Source organism: Eublepharis macularius, chromosome 1 (genome assembly GCF_028583425.1).
Source record: "Eublepharis macularius isolate TG4126 chromosome 1, MPM_Emac_v1.0, whole genome shotgun sequence".
In the NCBI taxonomy this organism is placed as follows: Eukaryota; Metazoa; Chordata; class Lepidosauria; order Squamata; family Eublepharidae; genus Eublepharis; species Eublepharis macularius.
In genome coordinates this window covers 103496909-103507662 of record NC_072790.1, presented here as the reverse complement: position 1 = coordinate 103507662, position 10754 = coordinate 103496909, and the positions used below count along the sequence as shown (strand labels likewise).

The 10754-nt window shown below is 43.0% G+C and overlaps 1 protein-coding gene across 3 annotated transcripts in view; it reads right to left on the bottom strand.

Annotated features, from left to right (window-relative positions):
- Positions 1 to 10754, bottom strand: part of NT5DC1 (5'-nucleotidase domain containing 1) — a 159240-nt gene that overhangs the window by 145524 nt on the left and 2962 nt on the right. For all 3 annotated transcript variants that reach the window (XM_054979042.1, XM_054979043.1, XM_054979044.1), the window contains exons 3-6: positions 9366 to 9437; positions 7866 to 7972; positions 4070 to 4149; positions 685 to 766 (exon numbers count right to left, since the gene is read on the bottom strand). In XM_054979042.1, coding sequence (XP_054835017.1) covers positions 685 to 766; positions 4070 to 4149; positions 7866 to 7972; positions 9366 to 9437 — 341 coding nt within the window. The remainder of the gene's footprint in view (positions 1 to 684; positions 767 to 4069; positions 4150 to 7865; positions 7973 to 9365; positions 9438 to 10754) is intronic.

The window sequence follows — 10754 nt, the reverse complement described above, 5'->3', positions numbered from 1 at the left end:
AATTAAAATGTGCTGGTATTCATATATAAGGCTGCACCGATTTCCACCAATTTCGCCATCAGGATTGGGAGAGCCCACTCCCCAAAAGGTTCAAGTTCTTAGTAATAATAGGTACCACCACAACAAAAAAAACCCGGTTCTACTCTTAACCAGTTTTCTCCAAAGACTGGGTTTCCTGGTCAAGTGGGGAAAAAAACGGCAGGTAGAAGGGGGCTGAGATGAGAAACAGCAGGTGACGAAAGGGTTAAGCTACCCCCTTTGGCTGGTGCTTCTGTCTTGCTGATATGCCTCTTCCCTTTTCATGTCTGAGATGAATAATGAGATTGGGAATCCTGGGTTTGCTGTTGAATGTCTGGCTCTATCTTGCAGCGCTTTCTTCCAGATACAAGTCTAACCATATCCTTATCTCCGGGTTTAGAAAGAGAGTAAATCAATAAGACATTCATCACTACAGAAGCGGCCATTAATAGAAATGCAAAAAAATCCAGACAACATTCACGGTTTGTTCAAGGTCTTTGACTTTGAACTTGCATGCCAACTTGCAAACCAACTTTGCAAGCCTCAAACAACCAATTGCCAGGTAACATCTATTTTGTTGAGGTAGACGCAACAAGATCAGCTTTACTGATGTTACACAGTACACTTTAATTACACGTCATTATAAAACAGACCAAAGTCACTCACCTTTAAAAGCTGAAGTTTTATAGTTATGTTGTATGGCAGCAACTATATCTTTCCAAAAATCATATTTCTGGTTCGCATTGTGCTATAAACATAAAAAGTCACTATGAAGATCAAGTCCTAGTGTTCAGGACCAGCAAAGAGGAAATGGACAGAGATTCAGAAAGTTCAGATATTAAATCCTAAGGAAACAAGTCAGAAGACTTGCTTAGCCCCATGGAGCACCAAGATGACCAGGACCCCAGGAATTCTGCCCCAGCTCCTTTCCTATACTGAACTGAGTTCAGCTAATAACTGGCATTGGAATGCAATGGCTTACAGCAAAAAATCTCCACTAGCTGAACCCACCCATTGTGCACACAGAAATGACAAGCAGGAGCCAACACAGTATCTTGTCTTGTCAGTTAGCAGTCTGACATAGTGCCTCTATAACTCAGAGAAAGATGAACAAAATAACTGGATTTGAGATACTGAAATATACCAATCATTTCTGTATCACTGAGTTTGAGCAAAACCAATTGAACCTTTTACTGCAAAATCTGCAACTAAACTGGCAGCCTGTTTCTACCGGCTTTTACAAAGCAGAGTAATCACAGGCAACTGTGAGGTCTGCAAGTGATTCAAAAGCCGCTCTTTATTTTAATAAATCTAATTACTTGTACTATAATTGCTCTGTTGTTTCTTCCTTTGTGATAAACTTTAAAGATTAATAAGTTGCGACTCAACAGAAACAGAAATATTTTATGAAGCTGCCCATGTACTGAGTCAGACCATTGGTCTATCTAGCTCAGTACTGTCTACTCTGAGCAGCAGGGGGCTCCTGAGGGTTTCAGGAAGAGATGGGTTCCCCCCCATCACTTCCTGTCTGACATCATTTGAATTGGAAATGCCAGGGATTGAAGCTGGGACATTCCACATACATTGAGCTTCCACTGAGACACAGCTCCTCCCCTCCTTTCCAGAGGTGGCAACATTTTCATAGTGGCCAGAGTTATACAAAAGCAATTTTAAATGGAGAAGCAGATTCCCAAAGTGTGGAGCTCCAGCTCAAAATATGTTTCCATTCTTACTTGTCAAAGGACCACTGAACTACCACCCATTGTTGCATAACCAAGACAACCACATCCCAACTTCTCTCTGCTTCTAACTCCTCCATCCATCCTCCCCCCCGCCGGTAATTTTCCTTTTAAAAAATTGCAAAATTATGTGTCCTTCATGCAGGACATGCTAGGCTAAATGTTATTACCCTAGAATTTTATTTTGTGACCTTACAATAACACGCCCTGACCTGGATAGCCCAGGTGAGCCTAATCTCGTCAGATATCAGAAGCTAAGCAGGGTCGGCCTTGATTAGTACTTGGATGGGAGACCTGCACTGAAGACCAGGGTTGCAGATGCAAACAATGGCAAACCACCTCTGTTAGTCTCGTGCCATGAAAACCCCACAAGGGGTCACCATAAGTCAACTATGACTTGAAAGCACCCTCCATCACCACACAGCATCACAGCTCCCTGTTGGAATTATCATTTATGCAAAGCTAAACCACATCTGAAAAAAAAACTTCTCTGGACCCAGGAGAGTTGAATAACTATCATAATATCTTCCCATCTCAAATGTTCCATTGTTCAGCAAAGTAATTGAACAAGTAGTTGAATTAAGCAGATTGTTCGGATCTGTTCCAATCTGGTTTCAGGCCCGGATATAGGCTTGAAATTGGTCACCTTGGTGGATGACATGCACCAGAATTAGTGGATGACATGCGCCAGAATTAGTGGATGACATGCGCCAGAAGATAGACATGGGGAGTGCGGTACTGTTAATTCTTTGGCATCTCTCAATGGCTTTTGATACCATCGATCATGGTATCCTTCTGGACCACCTTTCTGGACTGGAACTGTAAGGCACTGTTCTGTGGTGGTTCTGGTCCTATTTTGAGGGTAGCTTTCAGAGTGTGGTGCTGGGGGACTGCCATTTCCTTGGCCTCTGACCCCCAAGCTTTTCATCTCCTATGTAAAGTCACTGGAAGGGGTCATTCAGAGATCTGGGCTGAGTTGCCACCAATATGCAAATAACACTCAGCTCTATCTCATGCTTACCTCTGATTCTAAGTAGGCTGTGGAAACTGAGAACAGGTGTCTGGGGGCAGTTTTGGGATGGTTGAGGGCTAAAATTGAAACTGAATCCTGACAAAAATCTGACAAAAGTCTGACTCAGGAAATGAGTTATCTCCTGTTCTGGGTGGAATTGCACTCCCTGCAAAGGAGCAGGTTCATAGCTTGGGAATGCTATGGATAAACAGGTGGCAGTGGTGGCCTGGGGTGCCCTTCACCAGCTCTGGCTGGTGAATCATCTGCAGCCCTTCTGGGAAGCCCTTCTTGGCACTGTGGTGTATGCCCTAGTATCATCTAGATTACATTGCTGCAGAGGCTATATACAGCTGCCCTTGACGACTGTCTGGAAGCTACAGCTGGTTGCAGCCAGGATGTTGACTAGTGTGGGTCATAGGGACCACCATAGAGAGCCATAGAGAGCCAGTTTGGTGTAGTGGTTAAAAGCACGGGACTCTAATCTAGACAGCTGGGTTTGATTCCCCACTCCTCCACTTGAAGCCAACTGGGTGACCTTGGGCTAGTCACAGCTCCCTGGAGCTCTTTCAGCCCCTCCCACCTCACAGAGTGTTTTGTTGTGGGGATAATTAATGACATACTTTGTAAACCGCTCTGAGTGGGTGTTAAGTCATCCTGAAGGGCAGTATATAAATCAAACGTTGTTATTATTATTATATCATTCCAATCTTGTTTTGCTTACAATGGCTCTCAATTTTATTCTGGGTCCAATCCAAGGTGCTGGTATTGATCTTTGAAGTCCTATACAGTTTGAAGGCAGCATACTTTAAGGATCGCCTTATCCCATATGAACCTACCCATCTACTCCAGTCATCTTTGGAGGCTCACTTCAGCTGCCCTGCCATCTGAGGCAAGATGGGTGGCAACGTGAGAAAGGGCCTTCTCAACCATGGTGCCAAAACTTTGGAACTCTCTTCCCAGAAAGATCTGTCTGCCTCCATCTACTGTTATCTTCTACCAATAGGTGAAGTCTTTTTTGTTCTGTTTGGCATATCCCCAATCATTGTTTTTAGCCCTCCTCCCTGTTCTTCATTGTTATGTCTGTTTGTTTATTATTTTATTATTTGTTTTTATTGAAGCAGAGAATATATACTTTATTTTATATGTTTTTAATGTTGAAATATTTTAATGTTTGTGGTTTGCCACCTTGAGGACCCTATATGCGTGGAAAGGCAGAATAGAAATCTTGAAATAAGAAATAATTGCATAATATCTGAGCAGGGTGAGAAACCCTGCTCAGGGTTAAACCACTAACACTTACTTGGTTTAAAGTATCCACAATCCTTGCACAAAGAAGAGCTCCTGGCAGGTCAAAGTAATTGTCATAGACGTAATACTTAGCTGCAAAGAAGAAAGAATTGCAATGTCATACTGGTTTTTTTCCTGGAAAACATCGTATAAGTAAACATGAATTTCAGAAATATGGTTGTTGTGGATTTTCCGGGCTGTATTGCCATGGTCTTGGCATTGTAGTTCCTGATGTTTCGCCAGCAGCTGTGACTGGCATCTTCAGAGGTGTAGCACTGAAAGTGCTCTGAAGATGCCAGTCATAGCTGCTGGCGAAACGTCAGGAACTACAATGCCAAGACCACGGTAAAACAGCCTGGAAAATCCAGAACAACCATCTTCTCCGGCCGTGAAGGCCTTCGACAATATAATTTCAGAAATGTTTACAGCATCTTTATTTGGAAAAGACAATTTGTAACTCTGAAGAGTTATTTTGTAAAGCTTATCCTTCCTGTAATTCCATTAATGAAACAAGCCCCAAACATGAAGATACCTTATACTGCGTTAGACCACTGGTCTATCAGTATCGTGTATTCTAGGTCAGTATTGTGTGTTCTAAGGACAGTATTGTGTATTCTAACTAGCGGTGGTGATGGAAAGTACTGTCAGGCGCTCAGCATCACCTGTCATACTCAGTAACCCCCTGCTGTCTTAATTGTAGTCTAATGCTTCATGTTATGGTTATGCTATTCTTTTACTGATCTGCAAATGTTACTCATCTTTTCTTTTGAACCTGCAATGTCAAAGTATGCAAGGGAGGCATTTGTTCCTGCTGTTATCTCTATGAAACGCTGAACTGTACCAGGGCCTCTGTCCTTAGCCTGGGAAGAGGTGTCTGCCCAGATGCTGCAACCTTGAAAACCCCACACATCAGTTCTGCTGTTTTCCTGCTTAGATGTCTTCCCTCTGAGTTGACCACTATACTGAGGGGGGGGGGGGCGGGGAGAGAATCTTTGAATTTGCCTGCACTCTAGAAACTTATATATGTTTGATGCTTGCATGTGAACGTCATTCCTGGCAAAGATGGAGTAAGATGCTGAAACTGGCAGCTTTTCAATAAAGTGCCTTTACTGCTCACAGTGGAGACTTTTTGAGAATTGCCTGGCAGATCCTTACATGCTGTCAAGAATAGCTGACATATGGTGACCCCTGGTGGAGTTTTCATGACAAAAAACTAACAGAAGTGATTTGTCATTGCCTACCTCTGCAACCCTGGACTTCTTTGGAGGTGTCCTATCCAATTCTTAACCAAGGCAGACCCTGCTTAGCTTCCGAGATCTGACGAGGGCTACCCAGATCAGGGAGACTGGCAGTTAGGGGTGTGCAAAACCAAACTCCCAAGCCAAAGATATACTCAGAAATCACTGTTTTGAATATTTGATTCTCTGAAACAGAATAACAAAAAACCCTCCCCGAAAAATCCCTCAGTTCATGGGCTCCTACCACTAGAGACAGGATAACATGGCATTCCTCATGGAGGAAGCTGGGGTGGCCCGGAGCCTGACCATAGGCAACTGAGCCTGGCAGCGGCGCAGACACTGGGGTCGTGCAGAGCAAACCACCCACCCTGAGGTCCAGGGAGGGGTAGCCCAGCAGGAGGAGGCTGATCTTGATGAAGGCCAACTGATCCACCAGGTCTGGGTCCAGGCGTGAGTGGTGTGAATGGAGGATGTCTCCCAGGAGGGAGAACACACGCTCACTCTGGACACTGGTGGGGGGGGGGGCAGGAGAAGAAGTTCATGGCCACAGATGACAGGTCGGGCCAGATGGCGGCTTTACATGCCCAATACTCCAGGGGATTTGAGTCAGGGGACTGGGGGGGCTCGACAAGGTACTCTCGCACCATCATTTCCGCCGAGTCCTCCGCAAGAACAACCCTTTCCCTCCTGATGCCAGCAACCTCCCAGTTCAACAGTGAGGACCAGTAGCGGGGGTGGTCCTTGTTGGGTGGGGTCTCACCCGCCACTGCTGCCTCCTCCTGCTCCTCTGGCAACAACTCCTGTTCTGTGCCCTCTTCCCTCTGACCACGTCCGTTGTCCTGAAACCTATGGACCTCTCTGCGGAGCTCCTTCTTCCAGCGCTGGAACTCACACTGGCACATGATGATGGCGCCCTCCACACAGGTGTCGCACATGCAGGCCATTCTGCACGGCCATGTTTGCAGACGGGATGCAAGCAGGCAGCCATGCCTGCAACCTCTTCACCAAATTCCAGAATTTTTTAAAATTCTGATGCTTACTAACCATGCACCATGAGCACCTGTTTTTGTTTGATTGTACTGATTTCCTAGAAATGGCATCTCTACCTTCCAGTCAGATCCTTGCATGGGAGGGGCAAGAACACTCCCAATCTACTGACTTCCTGGACAAGAACATCTCTCCCAATCAGACCCTTGCTAGGGAGAGGCACAATCCCAATCTAAAGGGAGCTGCCATTCTCTTTCCCCTCTTCTCTGTGGGTTGGAGAGAGAATTTTCTTTCCCTCTGAAAGCAGAAAGCCTAGAATTCAACCCCATTGTCCAATTTGCTTGAAACTTGGGGGTTCTTTTATGGAAAAGCAGAAGACACTGTGTTGCAATTTTAGTTACATTTAGTTGAAAGAAAAAGACTCCATCCCCCCCTAAATGGTTCCCCACAGAGAATAATGGACATACAATTACAGGAAATAATGGATGCACAATTACAACATGCAACACAGAAAAGGTACTAATCATCCATGGTCTCGTGCAGGGCTTTTTTTCTGGGAAAAGAGGTGGTGGAACTCAGTGGGTTGCCCTCAGTGAAAATGGTCACATGGCCGGTGGCCCCGCCCCCTGATCTCCAGACAGAGGGGAGTTTAGATTGCCCTCCATGCTGCTTGGTGGCGCGTAGGGCAATCTAAACTCCCCTCTGTCTGGAGATCAGGGGGCGGGGCCACCAGCCATGTGACCATTTTCAAGAGGTTCCGGAACTCCATTCCCCCCGTTCCCCCTGAAAAAAAGCTCTGGTCTCATGTAAAATTGCCAACTTTTTGCCAGTTTATCCTTCTCTATATTAACAGCAGCTTGGACTGCTGATATTAGAAGAGTATAATGCACATTGCTATGTTGTAAATATTTCACCTGTTGATTCACAGAATCAATCTGCAGCACCAACCAGTAATTAAACTGCTGCACCTGAATCAGAAAGCCCTAACTTCAAATATAATAAAGTTAACTAGCAATGTTAATTTTCCATTGGCCTAGGACCCACATATCTAAAGGACTGCCTCTCCCAATATGCCCACGGCAACAGCTGCACTTCTCAGAGCAAAGTCTGCTGAAGGGCCCATCTTAAAAACTGCTGCTGCCTGTACCTGAGCGTTCTCTGCTGTGGTTCCCACTTTGTGGAACGGCCTGCCTCAGGAGGTCAGGAAGGCTCCCACACTTCTATCATTTTGCAGAAAGTGTAAAATGGAAACTTTCAAGTAGGCATTTTTATAAAGAATAGGGCTGTGGTAAAACTGGAATCATTCAGGAGGATTTTTATATGAAGAGATAAGGGATGTAGTTTACAGTAGCATTTATTTTATGCATGCCTTGTTTTTCCTGCATTGTTTATAATTTCTGTCATACAGTTTTAAATTTTTAATGTCAGTCTTGTGCTGTTTCTATTGCATTGTTTTCCAATTTGTAATCCTCTTGTATTGCAATATTTATTATATATCTTATACTGTTCCTATTGCACTGCAAAATTTTATAATCTGCCTTGAGTCTCAGCAAGAAAGTGAACTATAAACAAATGAATAAATACCTGAACGAGAAACCATTCCACTCATGGTCTTAAAATATCTCCACTCTCTTCTTCCATATTTCTCTAGGATCTCTTCAGAGGTCATGTGTTTTGTACCATGACTTGCCCTGTTTGTCACATTGACAACAATTAAAGACATTAATTTTAATTCATGTTTATAGATTTTAATTTACTTCTCTTTCCAAACATTACAAAAGTGTAATTAATCCCAGTAGCATTCCATTTCTGAAAAGCTGAGCCATAAGCTTATAGCTACATATTTCTTCAAATGCATCTCACAAAGAACATAGCTTTTGTTACTCCTATTTGCCCTTAAAGCTTCTATAGTTTAGTAATGCCTTTTTCTGAGTTTGAAGTCCTAGACCTAGATCAAATAAGAAACTCATTCAAATAGGAAACACATCTTCTCAAAACTGATCAAGACAAAAACAACAAAAAAGAAGATAGAAATGTTCAAAAGATATCTGAGTAAATTTGTTATTAGTTTCCTAAACAGCAGCAACAACAGCAATATTCCTAAACAATAATACCAATAATAAACAACTGTAGGCTTTTCAATGAAATGTACATGACAAAGATTTTGCAGGTGTGGGATTGTGCGGTGTTATATCGATGGGAAATATCACTTGAAAAGTAACTCATTATGTTTTGAGGCAAACAAGATTGCTCCTGGCATTCATCAGTATTTATTTAAAAGGCCTTGACCTGGATAGCCCAGGTGAGCCTGATCTCATCAGATCTCAGAAGCTAAGCAGGGTCAGCCTTGGTTAGTAAGTGAATGGGAGACCTTCAACGAAGACCAGGGTTGCAAGATAGGCAATGGCAAACCACCTCTGATACTCTCTTGCCATGAAAATCCCACCAGAGGTCACTAAAAGTCAGCTATGACTTGAGGGCACTCTCCACATTTATTTAAAGAGTTAATGGCATATGCACTTCATTCATTTAGGGCTCCATGGCTGTTTAAAAACCCACAGGTCGCTTATTCATGATGAGAGGGGTCCAACAGTTCTGTTTCACTAATGATACAGCATTCCTGCAAGGCAAGGAGCATGAGAACAAGAAGTCTTGCACCAGTGGAACATACCTTCTCAGACAGAAGAACACTCCTTACATCAAAGTGAGTCTCCAATGTTAGCAGAATGGAACTGTTGGATCCAGGTCAAACTTTCCAACTTTAATATTGTTTGGAAAGTTACAGAGCATAAAGGTAGCATCTAGATTTGCAGATGAAATTCCTATTGCTGAATTATTATAACCAAGTCACATTAAGTAGTTAATCCAAATGTACACATATTAAGTACTTAAAGCACAGAATGCAGTGAATGCCATTACAGTGTTTTGAAAACAGAAAACTACCAGATTATCCAGCCAAATCACAAGCCATAGTGACAAAACCCTAAGCAACAATTCTCCTTGGAAGGAAGTCCCATTTTATTCAGTGGGGCTTAGTTCCAGGACTACGTTCTTAGAACTTCAGCCTAAATGTCTTATTATTACCTTAACACAGTTCCATCACATGCAAGCTTAAGGAAGTTCCCATCTTCCATATCCAGAATGATGCCTTTGCAGCTGAAATTATTTTATCAACAGGAAAAAAAGAAGATATATAAAATAAACACTCTTGCATTCACAAATGTTATGAGATATGGTATAGACTGTGGTCTTCAATATGGCAACAGAGCTCCTCAAAAACTGTGGAGACTGAGAACATCTGTACACAACACAGCAGTTTAGCATGGTGGGTTTGAGGTGAGAGCAGTCATATGCTCAGCCAACCCATATTCTGCAGAGTCATAGACCGAGAAGGCCCTTCTGTGTTATTCACAGACATACACAGGTATGAATGTACAGTAAGTTAGTAACTGTAGCGTATGGGGCGGGGGGAGAGATTAGAGGCACTCGGCCTAACCAGAAATGAGGTAGAGAAATCAGAAGTTCTGGCGACCTCTGAAGAAGGATTCTATAGTAACAAAAGATGAACCACTATACCAAAGGGTTTACGATGTGTCTCTGAGAGCCTAACAAATACCCAGAATTATGCTGGTCAACTTTAAACTTGTGAGGACTTGCTCTCAGCTCTGGAGGTACTCTGACTTCACTGGGGTTGCTGTAACTCCAGAGCCTCCACAATAGGAAAATGTGATAGCTAATGTTTCTGTATATTGGAGACTGTCTGAAAAAAGTTACCTGCAATTCTGTTGCCCAGTATAAGAAAAACATATAGATGTTTCAGAGCAAATAGTGAAAATACTAGATATTCACCACCACTCCTCCCCACAAATTCAAGACTAGTCTCCTGGTGGTTAAATATAAAAGCACTTCTGATGTATTTTGCATTACAGAGCTTTCTTTTTATTAAAAAAATGAAGTGAGAATAGTTTTTTTCAGCAGTCCTTTGGGCAGTACAATATTAAGGCTACAGCCTGATGTACAAATACTCGGAATAAGTCTTACTATATTTAATGGAACTTATTTCCAGTTGTACACGAATAGCACATCTTTGAATATTCTTAAACATGTGTGCGTTGTTGCTCTAAATATAACTAGCAAACTCGCAAGAAATCTTTATGTTGAGAGACTTTTGTCCCAGTGTTTCCTCAAATACCCTAGTGCACTTTCTTTGAGTATTCTCTGACGGCTTCCAGAAGGCTGGTACCCTCTTTCCAGTACCCAAACCCCTTCTTTTGAAACACCAGTACTCGTCTTGAGTTTTCAACTGACTCTTAAGGTCTCCAAAGGCAGTTCCTAACCACACGAGATCAGGGATTGCTTCACTCTTCAGAGCTAACTCTCTGTTTGACTGGGTAGGGAAATTCTCCTCTGACTAGAAGATCTATCCCCTTTCTTTGGCCTGAATGAGAGTCTGTGCCTACTTCCCAAACTTCC